The sequence below is a fragment of the Tachypleus tridentatus genome, chromosome 1 (assembly GCF_004210375.1).
Source record: "Tachypleus tridentatus isolate NWPU-2018 chromosome 1, ASM421037v1, whole genome shotgun sequence".
Classification (NCBI taxonomy): Eukaryota; Metazoa; Arthropoda; class Merostomata; order Xiphosura; family Limulidae; genus Tachypleus; species Tachypleus tridentatus.
Genome location: NC_134825.1, coordinates 149,214,791 through 149,232,143, shown reverse-complemented (window position 1 = coordinate 149,232,143; position 17,353 = coordinate 149,214,791). Strand labels below are relative to the sequence as shown.

The 17,353-nt window shown below is 31.1% G+C and overlaps 1 protein-coding gene across 1 annotated transcript in view; it reads right to left on the bottom strand.

Moving 5' to 3' along the window:
• Positions 1-731: 731 nt before the first annotated feature.
• The window catches only part of LOC143226756 (serine/threonine-protein kinase MRCK alpha-like), a 125,030-nt gene continuing 108,408 nt past the window's right edge, over positions 732-17,353 (bottom strand). The window contains 12 exon segments of the mRNA XM_076458136.1: positions 732-4,598; positions 4,886-5,046; positions 5,313-5,442; positions 5,729-5,828; positions 8,731-8,942; positions 9,611-9,708; positions 11,138-11,218; positions 11,483-11,590; positions 14,328-14,493; positions 16,487-16,572; positions 16,575-16,649; positions 16,995-17,075. Of these exon segments, the coding sequence (XP_076314251.1) occupies positions 4,461-4,598; positions 4,886-5,046; positions 5,313-5,442; positions 5,729-5,828; positions 8,731-8,942; positions 9,611-9,708; positions 11,138-11,218; positions 11,483-11,590; positions 14,328-14,493; positions 16,487-16,572; positions 16,575-16,649; positions 16,995-17,075 (1,436 nt within the window). The 3' untranslated portion in view covers positions 732-4,460.

Below are 17,353 nucleotides of genomic sequence, written 5' to 3'. Positions count from 1 at the left end.
AATCTTTTGAACCATTAAATAAAAACAAATATAAAGGATTCTGTGATCATCATAATTTGGCAATAAAAGAAAACAAAGAAATTTTTGTCAAAACAGTTGGGGCTTAAGTAGAAAACATTTCAATAATTCATTTTTGCTCTTTGACTTCACAAAAACATTTTCCTGCTCCTTTGTTTAACTGTGTAATAAATTTGTATAGTGAAAAAGTATCTAATTATCAGGGACAGAGTTTATCAGATTTACTGGTTTTTACAAAGGTGAAAAATACAGAAATATCTTAGAAAAATGTGTAAGCAGGCAATGGTCATAACGTTTCAATGTATAATTTGATGTTGTTTCATTTATTATTTTCCTTGACAATAATTATCATTCATTTTAAGTGTACAAAACAGAGCAATAGGTCTCTAAATTCAATACAAAACTCTTTCATGCAATAAAATGTTTTTGGACTAAATAGGCAGACTGATAAAAATAATGTCATACAATTTGTCTTTTCATCTTTTATCCTCGAAATAGTTCATTGGTGAATGTATGAAATCAAAGGTAATAACTGATAAATAATAAAGTATAGATAAGCATCTTCAATGAAAGGTGTTAAAACACATTAATCTATAAGAACTTTCACAACAATGGATTTTAAACTCCATAACAATACATTATTTAAAAAAAACATACAAACTTGGTACCTGTTATAAAACTGAAAATCCCAAAATAAAAGTCTCACACTGCCATTATGATAAAACATCTGACTTTATTTAACAGACATTACACAAATTAAGATTATTACATTTCTACTTTCAGAAGCACCACTGTTAATCAGTGACAATAATGCTTTGATATTGTTTACCCATAGAACAAGTTACGAATTTCTAAAATTAACTTCTACGACCTTTGTAGTGTACAAAAATAAAATAAGCATGGAAACCTCGAGTTCATAATTATCGTTGGTCTCTTGAAATGTAATGTTATATAACAAATGTGGCATTTAAAATAGGAAAAAAAGAAATGAAATATTTTACAGAATTTTGCAGGAATAAAAAAGAAAATGCCTATTTACACAATAGAGAAAATGCTGTATATACGAATAAATTATAACTTTTTGATTAAAAAGTTAAGCTTCAACAGTTTATATGAAGGCAAATAATTTTCATAGGTTTGAGTACAAATTTCCGTAAAGGTTACCTCCCTGAGGTGAACCCACAGCTTCAGTTGACAACATTACAATGTTCTTTTATAATCTCTGTGAAGAGCTTACTGAGCTACAAATAACGTGCCTCTTTCTCTCTCTCTCACTACCTTAAACTTGCTGATACTATGGAAAACAAAATATTGTGATTCACAATATTCATTTTAAACTATAAAAATGACATATGGTGTGGTTATAAGGGTTCACTATAGATGTTTGTGACTAATGAAGGAAATGTAACAAATAGGTTTGATGAATTAAAACCTAAAATAATGCACAAGAATTGACAAAACAAAATCACTGACCTTTTAAATTTAGAAAATAAAGCTCATATTTAAGATACTGTTTTAATGAAAGTACAAGAAGCAACAATAAAATTATTTCAAATTTTAGGCCAAGAACTATAATTCCTATGCCCATCTCTTTTTTTAAGTTATTGCACAAAATCAACAAAAATGGTCCCCCAACAAAAATCAAATGAAATATTTTGGCCAAACCTCTTGCAAATAAAACTAAAACAAACCAATCAATGTTTAATATGAAAACATGATTGACATTACCTCTCCTTTCAGGTGTTCCACTGGTACACCTTTAAGAAAGCTACACCAATAGATACTTCTTATAATGGTAATATCTATAGATGGCATGTTTATTTTTTTCCCACTCTTAAACATTAATAACATTCTTTTAATTAGAAAAGCAATAGAAATCAAATAAAGATAAGACTGTACTGTGTTAATGTCTAAGATAACATTTTCTTAATAAATAAAATAGGTATTGATTAAAAAATAATACACAATACTGCAAATAACTACTCCTATGAGGACTTCACCTTAATACAAATTTAAACAAGTTCCCCTTGTGTTTAATAACAATTCATTTGTTCAAGCACACAGGCAATGGTTACCACTTGTTTGAGGTCAGCCACGCAAACATACTTCAGATCAACACAGTTCTCAAAAACAAATACAGTCTGTAGTCCTGTCATCTTGAGGACACAGTGATGCACTGGACATTAAGGTGCTTGGGGAACTAGGAATGTGTGTCATTGCAGGTGCCCATAAGAGTATACACACTGACACATACAAGCTTGCATTCACATCACGGGTAAACATTGGACCCTTAGATACAATAAACACAAATATAATCACTTAAATAAACTCAAGTTCACTGACTTTCATGATATTTTCTGGTTTTATTATCCCTGTAGGATTGCTTCATGAAATTACAGCCACACATCACCACCAAAAAAAATTAACAATTTTGAATCACTATTCTGTAAATTAATCTAGCAAGTGCACTCTTTTATCAGATGATTCTTTAAACACATAAACTGGTTAGTCAAACAAACAAAGACTGTCATTGAACAACTGTAGTAACTTTAAATTCAAAACAAAACTGAAACATTTTCTAAAGGAGCAGAAAAGGCAGCACAGTTCACATAAAGCAAAATTCTTCTGTAATGTTTTAACTTATAACAAGAAAACACACACAGCTTTAGGTTCTGTATTGATACAGATCAAAGCCAAAAAAAAACTTATTTAAGAATACTTCAATATCTTTAACACAAAGTAAGAACTAACTAAAGAAACAATAAGTTCTACATCAGATGAGAAGAGATAGCCAGTAATATTCTCATACTTTATCACAATGTAAAACCTTCTTATTACACTGTACTTAATGACAAATGAATACTAAAGTCTTCTAATTAGAAGTGATGACCAATGAAACATTGGACTGAATACTAATAAAAACAAAACAGTACCTAAAAGATGAAACTCCACATAAAAGGATAAAGGATGACCAAAAAGACATCAGTTTCACATCACATTAACAGAAACAGCCAAAAACTGCAAGACATCAGAAGATCAATGAGAAGAACTTCCACATGAGAATATAGAGCTGAATAACCAAAGACCTTTCTCAAAATTTTGAAAAAGCATTGACTCAAGACAGAGCAAGCTCCAATGATCAATGGGAAAGTATACTCCAAAATCAAGATAACAGATCACCAACGACAGATCAAACTCCCTATGACAAGAGTATGAATTTAAAATACAAAATTATGCTCAAAATCAAAAGAATAGGAAAGGCCAATGATAATTCCAGCTTTTAATTACAAAGTACAGCAATGTTTTTTGTTAAAGTAATTGACCAATAATACATCTAGCTTCACATTATAGTATTGTTTGTTTCAGGTGAATGACCAATAATATTCACAAACACCACAACATTTTTAGATAAAGATTTTTTAGTAAAACAAAACAGAAACCCCATGTTTTTTGTAGTCTTTTACATCTATAAAAATAATATTTTAAAAGAAAAAGATCCATATGCGTCTTACAAAGCCAGCATTATTTGGCTAGGATTTTAGTGGTTGAGAGATTAGAGAAACAATAAAAAAGTATGAGGTAATGGTAAAATAGCCTTTAGGGAAATAAAAAGATAATAAATGAAACTCTAAGAGGAACAGCTTAGCTAATTTAACAGCTTTCATTTTACAATATACTACACTGTTCACACAACTAAAGCTTACATTTCATGACTAAACTGTTTTATTTCTTGTAGAAATTTACATAAAATTCACATACATACATGCACAGACACACATATAGATATTTATATATATAGATTGTGCTTAATGAACAACTGTATTAAATGTTTTCTTTCTTCTACTAAAAACAAACCTTTTGATCTACATTATGGACAGCTAGAAATCTTACTAAATAACTTGTTCCTCTGATTACAACAGGAAGCCAAGTGGTGTATATGTACAGATATTCCTTTTCTTAAGACAATGATTTGTTCTAAAAGTTTAGCTGAGCAGTAAATTTAGTAGTTTATTATAATACAGCTCTACACAACAACAATGACAACACACACGCACGCACGGACTGATATGCTTTTTTTTTTTTTTGCAACACCAACAAAGAAGCAACTACCACAAGTAACTGACATTTTATAAATTTTAGAAAAAGGAATAAATGTATTCAACACTACTTGTGTAGGACTTTGAGGTGCCTCCTTTAGATGTTCCAAACCTTTTGTACAACCTTCAATTTATAGTTTTTGGTGGACTAACTTTCTCAATGCCTGTATCAGTAATCTGGTAAATTTTATTTCTTTTTAACTGATATATCTAAACACACTCTTCTTTCAAAAGCCTTCCTTTCATGTACTGGTTACACTCATGGAAGCCCCTTCTTCTATGGATCACTATGATAATAAGTTCATCACACGATGACTTGAAACTGTTACACCCTTGTTTTTTGTTCTAGGAATCATAGCTGGAGGAGCCATGTTCTCCATCATCATAATGAGTTCTAGAATCATCTGGACTTGGAGGGAAGCTCAAATTTGAGCTATTGTTAGAGACAATGGAGTGTCGAGGACTGGACTCCTCTCCATGTCCCTGAAAACACAAAAAAAACACAGGTGTGATAATTCTAAATGTATGAGAAACTCAGTACTTTTGAAAAAAATTTATGAAAGAAAACAGACTAAAACAATTACTTTATTTAATAATTTAGGAATGACACACACAAATAAAAAGCTCAGATAAAAACCACAGAACTGTGCAGATTTTCATTAAAAAATACGATCTTTCTTTTTTAATAAGGTTTTTTGAGTCACTTGACAGGATGCTAACATTAGTTGCTTTGGTGCAAGCAATGTTATTAAAAAAATTTCCTTACATACCTCTTGTCCTGAGATTCCATGACCAGATCCAGTTGTCAGGCTGCTAACATTAGTTGCAGAGTGCTCCTGAGAAGAATGAGAACTGTCTGGAGAACCTGCTGTCAATGATGAAAATGGTCTTTGTGGGGTAGGAGGAACAGGTCGTCTTCCTATGGGACCACCTGCAAATAGTTTAATATCCAGTTTACCTGTAACTGACACCATTCACAGATTGATACAAACATTTTAACTGGAGATGCTCATAACTTAGTTCTGGTATCAGAGTGAGATGGAAAAATACATAACAATGAGGAACAGGAACCTGAGGTACTGTTAAAAACAGCAATGAACAATAGTATTTAATAGTATACTACAACAAGAGTAGGATACAGAAAACTGAGATTAAATTACATCTTTTAATTAAACACCAATAATATTTTTATAATACCATTATGGGAGTGAGAGAGAGAACTGAGAGGCCTCTCAGATGAAGTATTAGATCCTGGTTGTCCTTTCTGCCCTGAAAGTTTTCCTTGTTGTAACAAACTCCTAACGCGATGCATCTTCTCTTCTTGAGCCTAACAAAAAACAAGTTCCATGAGATTTGGCTCATTAATTTTACTTTACCAATGTACACTTATTGTGGATAACTAAAACACTAATCCACAGTATGGTTGTATTTGCATGCTCAGCAAACCCTATTTTGTTTTTACCACAGAATAACAAATGTTGTGTATATATACTTTGATCAGATCATTTTATGATATAAAGGAAGAATTTAGTGATATATTTATTTATCCTAAAAGAAGATAAAATTAGCTACAGCAAAGAAAGGAAAGCATACTACAGAACATTCACACTTACAGTTGGTAAATCTTTCAAGTTGTAGAATTCTCCAGGCCCCATGTGAGTTATATGGTTGAAGTTTGTTGGACCCGAAATCATTCTTGACTTTCTGTCAGTACTATAATGATACAACTAAATGAGAACCTAGCACACAAGATGTTAAAACATCAATGCAATGCTGTGTTATTAATGCATCAACCTTGTCACAGTACAAATTACAACTGAATGTTAACACAACAAAACTTGTACAAAGATCTACGAAGTTCTGAACATATCTTCATGTAACCATATACATTGCACAAATTAGCTAAAGGGTAATTTAAAACTATAATGTTTGAATTATGACAGCACCCTACTGTTAACTACCTCACTTAGTTCACTTTTATGTGCATCTGATATTTGGTCACCGATTTGAGGTACAAATGACTGGTGATTCACCTAAAAGTTATAAATGAATATCTGGTAGAGGTAATGTTATATTTTTACCTTGCTATGCCTTAAGAAACTTCACCCATGGAGAATGTTAAACTAAATCATTTTTGAAGGTTTTATATAAACATTTGAATAACCAAATAATTGTAAAGTACTTCATCAATACCATATAATTCCACAACAATTTATGAAGTGTTTAATAACTAAGCTATATTTTTATTTTAAAAAAATGTGAAATCTCAAGCAGGCTAAAACTCAACGTACTGGCACAAAAGTATATGTTATATCTGAAAATGGCTGAGAAATTCACAAAGTGGACATTCTGAACTACTGGTTACTCACATGTCATATATATATTTATAAGAGTCTGTTTCCAAAAATGAATGGAGGTGAGAGGAAGGGAGAGGCTGTGTTTGATTCACTAAACATAGTGATAGCTCAGGAAATAGAAAAGACAGGATGATTCTATTTTAGATTCTAGCTCTTTAATATCAGTAATTTGAGTTCCTAATTCACACAAAACCATAGACTTTGTATTTTGGCATTACAAGTATTGAACCAGTGTTGTATTCATCATACCAAGTGACACACAAAAATTGAAGTTTAGGAGTGTTTGTTTAATATTTACTTTTAAATTAAGAAAATAAATACAGGATAATATGAAAATTTGAATTATAATCTACACTTTGATACCCACATTCAATGACAATAGTTCAATAAAATAGTAGTTTAATAGTTGGATACAATTTTGAATGCAAGTCAACAAACAAACCGATGTGGCTTTTGACCAGTCACTTGTCACGACAGAGTTAATTAATTAATTAACTGAACATATTTATCCACAAGTAAACATAAGACTTACTTTTAAGTTAGTCATTAGAATCAAATATTTGTTTAAGATAATATACCATACAAGAAAATAAACATTCATTAGCCATTTACAAATTTATGTCTTTGTGGTAACATGAAGTGCATAAGATTTACTATAAAGTATCTTCCCACATGCATAAAAGAAAAATGTATAAAAAAATTTAAAAATACATTCAGTATTGTACAAGTTTAATACAACAGTCTGTAGCACTCATTTCCATCCTAACTATGTTAAGATTATTAGTACAACACCTCAAGCACAGAAACTCAGGCTAACAAAGTTTTTCTGCATCTCATTTAAAGTCTAATATGAACCAAAAAGGTGCAGCTTGCTTCACTATTGTTAGAATTATTTATAGTTTACACTTCTTGCAGTATTTTGACCAGTTCATGTTCATAAACTATGTCGAAATAACCTAATACAGCAAGGTTTTTTTTTATCATAATATGCAAGTAATACATCCATGGTTAAAGAGGTTTTTAGGAATACATGTTATATTGTCCTAGGACATAGTTTTGTATATTCCTTTAATTTTTAAATCTTTCACATATCTTCTTTTAAACATTTCACACTTAAAAAGTCGTATACGTGGAAGTGGTAAAAATGAGAAAGTACAAGTTTTGTATACATGGAAGTGGTAAAAATGAGATAAAGTACAAGAAGTTTTGTATACATGGAAGTGGTAAAAATGAGACAAAGTACTACAAGTTTTGTATACATGGAAGTGGTAAAAATGAGATAAAGTACAAGAAGTTTTGTATACATGGAAGTGGTAAAAATGAGGCAAAGTACAAGAAGTTTTGTATACATGGAAGTGGTAAAAATGAGACAAAGTACTACAAGTTTTGTATACATGGAAGTGGTAAAAATGAAATAAAGTACAAGAAGTTTTGTATACATGGAAGTGGTAAAAATGAGGCAAAGTACTACAAGTTTTGTATACATGGAAGTGGTAAAAATGAGATAAAGTACTACAAGTTTTGTATACATGGAAGTGGTAAAAATGAGATAAAGTACTACAAGTTTGTATACATGGAAGTGGTAAAAACGAGATAAAATTACTACAAGTTTTGTATACATGGAAGTGGTAAAAATGAGATAAAATTACTACAAGTTTTGTATACATGGAAGTGGTAAAATGAGATAAAGTACTACAAGTTTTGTATACATGGAAGTGGTAAAAAATGAGGCAAAGCACCACAAGTACTACAAGTTTTGTATACATGGAAGTGGTAAAATGAGATAAAGTACAACAAGTTTTGTATACATGGAAGTGGTAAAAAAGAGACAAAGTACAAGAAGTTTTGTATAAATGGAAGTGGTAAAAATGAGACAAAGTACTACAAGTTTTGTATACATGGAAGTGGTAAAAATGAGATAAAGTACTACAAGTTTTGTATACATGGAAGTGGTAAAAATGAGATAAAGTACTACAAGTTTTGTATACATGGAAGTGGTAAAAATGAGATAAAGTACTACAAGTTTTGTATACATGGAAGTGGTAAAAATGAGGCAAAGTACTACAAGTTTTGTATACATGGAAGTGGTAAAAATGAGATAAAGTACAAGAAGTTTTGTATACATGGAAGTGGTAAAAATGAGACAAAGTACAAGAAGTTTTGTATACATGGAAGTGGTAAAAATGAGACAAAGTACAAGAAGTTTTGTATACATGGAAGTGGTAAAAATGAGACAAAGTACAACAAGTTTCACATACATGCGTCCCCCTTTTCCTGCTTCTCTCACTGAGAATCTCCGCCTGGTCCGTGCAATGACAGCTTTTCCAGATCTACCACGTACATTCTGAACCATTACTTCGGGTACCCGTACAAGGTTGTCTCTGTGCTGAACGTTATGCAGATAGATGAGATGAGGGAGGTCTGTTGCCCATGTAAGGGATAACTCACCAGTTCTACTGAGAGGCTTTGTCTAGAAGAAAGACAAAATTAATTTTGAAATTAAAAACACAAACTTAATAATTTGATAGACAATTCAGTTAAACTGAAATAAAAGCATTAAACTATAATTTCAAAATGGGCAAAAAATATTTATAATATTTTGTACACAGAAAATTTCAAAGAATACATCACCAACAAGATGGTTATACTATTACCAAATAGTAAGATACCTAACGCATATACAAAATGTCAAAATTAAAAACCTACACATACAAGTTGGTTCATTCAGTAACCTTATTAATGGTTTTTCAAATTATATGTTGTATTAAAGCAACCAAACTCAGAAGGTAGTTTTTTTTTCTCATCCATGAAACAAGCCTGAAAAACTTTCTTGCTTTGACAACATTGATGTATTTTAACTAAAGAATGTTTACAGTGCAGATTTCCAAAAAGTAAACATACTTATCTATTTCAGAGATCTTTACAAACTACAGCATCTTTCAAATGTACAACATAAATCTGATATTTTGCAAGAAAATGGACCCCACTACCTTTACATTTCAATATAACCAAACATAAATACCTATCTCATCAATAGATGTTCAAAAAAAGCAGGTGACATTTCTTATTTATAATACAAAGATCATAATGTACAACCAACTTTTACTGGTTACATTATAATGAAGAAATCCTTCTTACTTTTCTAATATTGATTGTCTGAACCCATTCACTAGAGGAAACTTCAAACACATCAATGTGAGTCTCACTATACACAGTTAAAAAGGAGTCTCTGTAACCTAGTAAAAATTAAAAAATATAGATATGTAAGTTTATATTTTAGACTATATAAACTAAAACTGGTAAAGACAAAGCAAAGTAAGCTTTTAATACATACTTCATAAAAAAAGTTTCTAACCTAGTAAACATAATTTCTCAAAAGTCTAACACTGACTGTAGTAGTGAATTTACAGTGAAACTAAAATGTGATTTTTTTATTTCTTGAAATGGTATACTTTGTTTGAAATTTCAACATTTTTTTTTCTGGGTATGTGTGTGTGTTAAGTACTGATAGACCAGAAAGAAATCAGCTAGTCAACACCAATTGTCAGCTTTTGTCTGATATAATTGCATGATTTGAAGGTAATGAGGAAACCCATTTCTGTCACACTGGGCCATGAACCATGAACCTTCAGTTTGGATGGGGAAGCATGCACCCTATGTAGTGAGAAATGCACATAAAATATAAAAGTTATATTAATGATGCGAGTTAGACATGTGCATTTGTGAAGTCTTGATACAAAATGATTAAATAATAAAAACACTTACAAGTTGTACACACTGATAATGAATTAAGTGCTCTTATATTTGTCTTTTTTCTTTTCTTGGCAGTAGTTATAAAATTTCAAACTGCATACTTTTCGTTTTTTTATAGAAATAGAAATTAAGTACTTTTGATTAAAATATTACAAGGCCTTACAACAGTCTGATGCATATGACATGAAATGATAACACTAAGAGAGACATTTTATTAAGTTATAATAAAATTTCATAATATATATATAATACATTGTTTAAACAACTTCATTTTTGATTCTTCACAGATCACCCTGCTTGTAGCTTAGTCAGCTTATTGTATAACCTGTTTCTGACTTTAAGTGCGCACATTACTGATTGTGTTGCATAGTTATGATGAACACTTGTAGCTAGAACACAGTTCAAAACACACAAGAAATACTCTTTAAAACAAAATATTCCAAATAATAAATCTTTACTCTAGAAGAAATAAAGCATTAATTGACTATATGAATGAGATATTGCACTCTATGGGAACAACTTAAATATGCTGAAGTAATATTGTGTTGCCTCATGTACGAGCCCCATCAGTGTTAGAAACATGTTTAGTACCTTTCAAACACATTAAAGACAAAGCAGCATCAGTTTACAAAATAGAATTAATACAACAAGTCTTTGTAAGCGTATAACATATGTACACTCACAAAAATTTAACATGCATAATCAAAGATGAAATATAGGATTCTATTCAGTAATGTCATATAGCATGGAGATCAAAATATCTAATTTTTTTAAAATTTGGTTTATAATATAGTATGAATATAAATAATGATTTAAAAGAAAATATTAGCAACTTAAACCACTGATCATTATTTAAGATGTCTTATAACAGAGGTAACAAAATATATATATGAAACTACTTTCTGAACTCACTGACTGCTACTGGGATGGCAGGAAACATTAATTCTCTTTCTCTAGACTTTTTGCCTTCATGATCAACATAAACCCCAAAATCTGTCAAAAAATTATTACTATTTATTAATTATATATATATATATATTACATGATTTAATCAAAAACGTGTTTATTTAAGATTATAATAATTTTGAAGCATTACAGAATTAGTCTTACAATTTAAATATTCTACAGAAGTTTGTAGAATATTTACAAATTTTTTCTTTTATTTTCAACCAAACAGATAAAGTATCAAGTTATTTGAAGTGATTTATAATTTGTCCATAATAAAACACTACATATTTTCTATCATATAATACTCACGGCTGAAAACTAGGAGAAATTCTTTGTTTGAAATTTCTATTGCTATCCAAGCATCCATGGGATTATGGATAAGAAAAGAGAGTGCACTACTTTCTGGTTGAACTAAACCTGATGATGATGATGAAGAGAAACAGAAGAATCAATATAATTAATATTATTTAATGGAGTCACAAAAATACCTGTATTAACATTAGTTAAATCCTCTACATGTCTCTAACTAAAAATAATAAATTTTGTTTGTAATTAGGCACAGAGCTATATGATGGGCTGTCTGTACTCAGTTCACCACAGGTATCAAAACCTGGTTTTAAGAGTTGAAAGAATGCAGATTTGTTGCTCTGCCACTGACGGGCCACTAATAAAAAACAAGATCTACGTATTATAATACCAAATGCAAACATGTAACACTAAGTTCAGTGGTGCAATAGTCAAAATTTTGTAAACTGTTTGTAAATATCCCTTTAACTCTTTTCATACAGGGTCAAGTTGATTTGACTAGCCTTGTAATCATAAGGTCACCATCAGTTTTCATATTACACCTTTTATGTAACTTCACAAAATTTGTTAAGTTTTTGGTAAATATTACAAGTCTTCTGAACTCAAAAAATAAGTTTTTTTCAGTTAAATATTTTTATTAAAGATTTATCCATGGATATATAGAGTCAGAGTATTGATTAATTTATCCATGGATATACAGAGTCAGAGTATTGATTAATTTATCCATGGATATACAGAGTCAGAGTATCGATTACTCCAAGTGCAAAGTAATTTTCATGTTATAATTAACAGTACTTTACACACTCCAATAATGTTCAGTTGTTTGACCCTTCATGGAAACCATGCCGATTAGTTTCTCTGTTATATCAAATGATGATGACACACCACGAACAAAAATTAGTAGCTGTGCTGTAGAACTGATGTTAGTCGATTCATCTGCTGCCAAAGAGAAGCAGACAAAGTTAGCTGCTTTATTTGTAAGCTGCCTTGTCACATCTGTTGAGAGGTGTGAAATTCTTCGTTGAACTGTCATACGATTCAAAGCCACCGTCTGTAGCTTGAGAACTGCTTCCAGACACAACTTTTCCAATGCAGTAACCATACATTGCTTGACAAAATCACCATCAGTGAATGGTCAGCCAGATTTTGCTATCATTAACAAATATCGTAACTGACCTCACATGCTGCACCTAAATCTGCTGACTGCTTTGAGAAAATATTCTACTGGTAATTCAGCGACTGCTGCAGAGATTCAATTCAAGCTGTTCGCTCATCACCGACAACGTTGTGAAAATCTTTATGCTTCGACTAATAATGATGCTTTATATTGGATACTTCGCTACTGCTACTGTCGAATGATACAGCAGACAAATCACGTTCTTCTGTTGTTGAACAAAACAGTATTTTGCAGTCCAATCATTATGAAACTGCCAGTTTTCATCATCAACTTTTCTTTTATGATTAGCTGCCATTTTTGTTATGAAATAATATCAAAATAGGGCTTGTAAGTAAATCTTGAAGAACAATTGGAACGCATGAGATTTTGTAATTATGGAAATATTACGTCATTGCGCATATGATTAAATTCCTGTGTATTAACAAGATTTGCTTATTAAATTTTCTTTATTGGTCGACACAAATATGGAACCATCCAGTATCTAATCTAATACATATTCTTCTATAGCACTTAATCTTCGCGCAGGCTCAAACTCTAAGCCTGTGAACTCTCTATGTTTGACTTTCCTGTTGGACATCGCAAAACACTCAGCCTCGTTGTGAGCCAGACTTTGTGTACCACTGCCATAAATAAAGAATATACAAAAAAAAACAAATATAATACTTTTGACCTCTTGTATCTTGCTGTCAACTGCTGATGAAGTTTAAGTCTATTTTGTTTGTAATGATGGTTTTAGTACACTAAATAATTTTTATTTATTTAAAATAATGCATTTAAGAATACAAAACAATAACACACAATAAATGTCCTGTGGCTACTACAAGAACAGCTTAAATTAACTTCCTTTGCTGTTCAATTTGAACATCAGGAGATAAACTTTCAAACTGAAAATGAAATTGACAATACAGATTAAAATTTTGCCTTTCTAAAGATTGTAAATGACATAGTACAAAATGTTAAACAAATACTGGGAATTTGTTGACAGAAAGGAACAGGTTTATTCTCTGTAGACAAATATGATTGAAGGTTATAAAAATTAGACTTTACCTCAGTAATATCTATATTATAAACAATAATTTACATTAAATTACATATTTCAGGGAGAAGTGGTAAATAAGTTAAAGCAGTGGGAAGACAGAGAACAAATGTCGTTATCCTTACACTTATTACTTATAAAATTAGAAACTTAAAACTTATATAATATTAAGATTTGATTTATTAACTACATTGTGATGCCAAGTTTATTTGCATACACTGATAATAAAGTAGTTTAAAAATTTTAATGTAACTCTGTAAAAGGTCATGACATGCACACTTTGACCCACACATAGCAAGAGTTAAATAACACTGATCTTTGACAGGGTGAAATATTACTTCTTTTTTTGAAAGCTGGTACAGAGTTTTATTATTCATTGTTTTTCCTGGTAGTTCAAATCTGAATAGAATATGGAGATGGAAAGGACACTGTGGGGCCATGATAAACAAGTGTAAAAATATTTAAATCTAAAACACTAGAGTATTAATTCAACTAATTAATACATACATTAAACCAAAACTCTTATAACATTAACCCACTGTCTAGAATAACGTATCTGTGACTAGTAGTGCTGAGGTTTGTTTTTAAACAAGTTATAACTAGTGTATATTAAAAGCTGGCTGCAGCTAACTTACATATTGGTGGAGTATCTTCTTGTAATGAATACAAGTAGAAAACAGAAGGGAAGCCCACACACACTTTGTCATTCATCACCTCCATACACTGAGCTGGTGCAGGTAGAGCAATTTCACGAAACTTGTGATGTCGACCTTTAGTACGATTTATCTGGTAAACTACAACCTGAAAAAATCAACAAGTATTCAATTATTATTCAGTTAGTTTTTCATAACTAATAATTACATTCATCAAGCTCATATAATAGTTAAAACAACATAAGTGTTTGAGAGGACTGTCAGAAAATGTTTTTTTTTAGGTACTTTACTTAGTGAATAAACAGTACCATATAATCTTGTGCATCTATGGTAATGATTATTTTCATCTTGTTATTGGTTATAAATTAATAAATAATATTTATTTCCAGACCTATTACATTTCTTGCAAGCTGAGGTACCTGTTTTGGTCCAGGTTATGAACATAAACATGGCAGTGGATGCTGTGATAAATAATGCAAAAATCCAAACTTTCACATATTTATTCACAACAAGATATATTAATGCAATATCCATTATTACCTCATGAAAGGTTTTGTATAAGCTTTAACAACTCAGTATGTATACAATTAAAATATGCATATGTTGTCTAATGGCCAAGGTGGCTTTGTGTGAAGAGGTAGAAGCCTCATCAGTGGCAGTAAGTATGCTTTCTGTTACCTGGTTTCAACACCCTGCTTTTAATCTAGTCCTCCAGTACTTCATGATTGACTGTCACTGGCTTCAGAAATGTCTTATAAGCCAAGATTGAAAAAGCATGGCTTCAGTTGAGTTTGTGTATTATTACAACAGTGGCAGTTAATTTTTTTAAACTCAAATATTCCATTGAGGGCACTAGCACACTATCTGAGATATGAAACATTTGTATGCCCTCTTTCCAGTACTGTGTGTAAGTTGTGTTAACTCTTTCATTGCCTAGTTATTATTTTTAACTAATGTTGAATGTTACATTCTTTTTACTTGTTAGTATCAAATAGGGGTTCATTACATAAAACGTTTATAACTTCACTGCAAATGAACATATAACATGAAATTTTCAGCTTGTTTGGAATACACATAGTCAAGTAGCCAGTCATGTTTAAACATCTCCATTTCTTCCAGAGTTTCCCACTGCCACTGGGCATTCTCTTCTGAACTGGTTGATGGTTTGGGTTTAGTTGGAGATGGGCAAAATTCCTGAACTGCTTCCTCTGGCCCTTCCTCAAACTGCAGTTGCTATTCCATCTGATTTTACTGCCCTTCCCCTGGTTGTGGACCCACACCCCCTTGTGGTTTTAAATACATCTATTCCCTTGGTTGCTTGTAATTTGCTTTGTGTGGTCTGCTTTCTTCACCACTGTCTTTTGAGTTTTCTTCTGAGCTTTCAAACTCAAAACAGTCACCCCCTGAATCCAAATCATACTGAATTATTTCCACGAACTTGAGCTTTAGTGAATGATGAATGCCTGCTCAAAGCCATCTTGGAAACTTTGCTGACAAAATTCTTTCCTTTTGTCGCATCCTAGAACAATACTGATCACATGATCAGGTTCATAAATATTAAGTGGGAGCTTTGCATTTGCCCAAAAAGTGCTACTATCTATTGAATAAAGAAAACACTATAAATATTCGACTATAGTGGCAAATGGCACAAAGCCATAGGATCAACTTCAGTCAAATTTGGCAGTGAAAGAGTTAAATAAAAGTTAGTTTTTTTCTTCTGGTGTATGGATATCTGTTGTGTCCACTGAAAACAATGGAGCCTGAGTTTAGCACTGTCAATCCAAAGGCTTACAGCTGTCTCACTAGAGAATTATCATTTCTGAATGTAGTTAATACTATCTTATGTGAAAGACATAAAATGGTCAATAACAACAATAATGGGGGTTGGGAGGAATTGTGGAACTCCATTAAAATACCTCTTGATCCAAATTATTATATCACAAAGTTTGGCTGAGACTAACACAGTAATCTAGTAGTAGTTAGATAATTGACAGAACAACAGACACTCAGAGTTTTGAGCTTCATATACATATACTTCATAGAAATAATTATCAGAATTCTCCAACATGAAAAATAAAAATAACAGTAGATCAGAAGTAATATATAAGTTCCAGTAGACAAAAATAATCTTAAAAACAAACCTGACGTTTCACAGCAACACAGAAGTGATATACACGGCCTGATTCTTTCTGAAGAGGTGCAACACACAAAGAAACACACCCTTTGTGTCCGACACCTTTATCCAATCAACATCATGTCCATCAAGAGCACGAATTGGTATCAGTCGGATGTGACGCTGCTTACCTGTAACATTCACAGACAAATATTATTTTGTAGTTTGTACAAACCATATAAAAAACATCAAATATTTTAACTTTATTTTTACACTGTAGGAATCGGTTTAAAAATTAAACAATATTTACTTACAACCTTCACCAACATTTATAGCAGTAACCAAGATATCTTATGATGCTAAAATTATTTCAAATCATATTTGTTATTAAATCACAAAGGTTCTGAGCTTAACACAGTAATAAATGATTAATTTTAACATACTTTGTTTCTGATGTCATCAACTCCAAATAAAAATTTACCAAAGCAACTAACATTTTTTTCTTGATAAATTACTAGTCACTAATTTTCACATACCTGACACAACTATAAGAAGTTGTTCCTCAGCTATATATTCTATGAGAGAAATCTTCTTACCATCACCTATTCTAGCAATTTCTGTAGAATAATTTACATTAAAAAATGTTACATACCTGAATGTATAAAAGCTTGGTGTTAACAACTTTTTAGTTATTCTTTTAACTGTTTAGAAAACAGGCAGTGTATTAATGAGGGAGCTCAACCTGCAAATATCTTCTATCTTTTAAAGGACTCATTGTTTCAAGAGAATAAAAAAGTATTAAATTTTATAAATTCATATTAATGTGTTTTTAAGCACACCACACAACAGCAGAGATTAAGATTTCTTGTGCAAAATGTAGCATTGTATATAAATA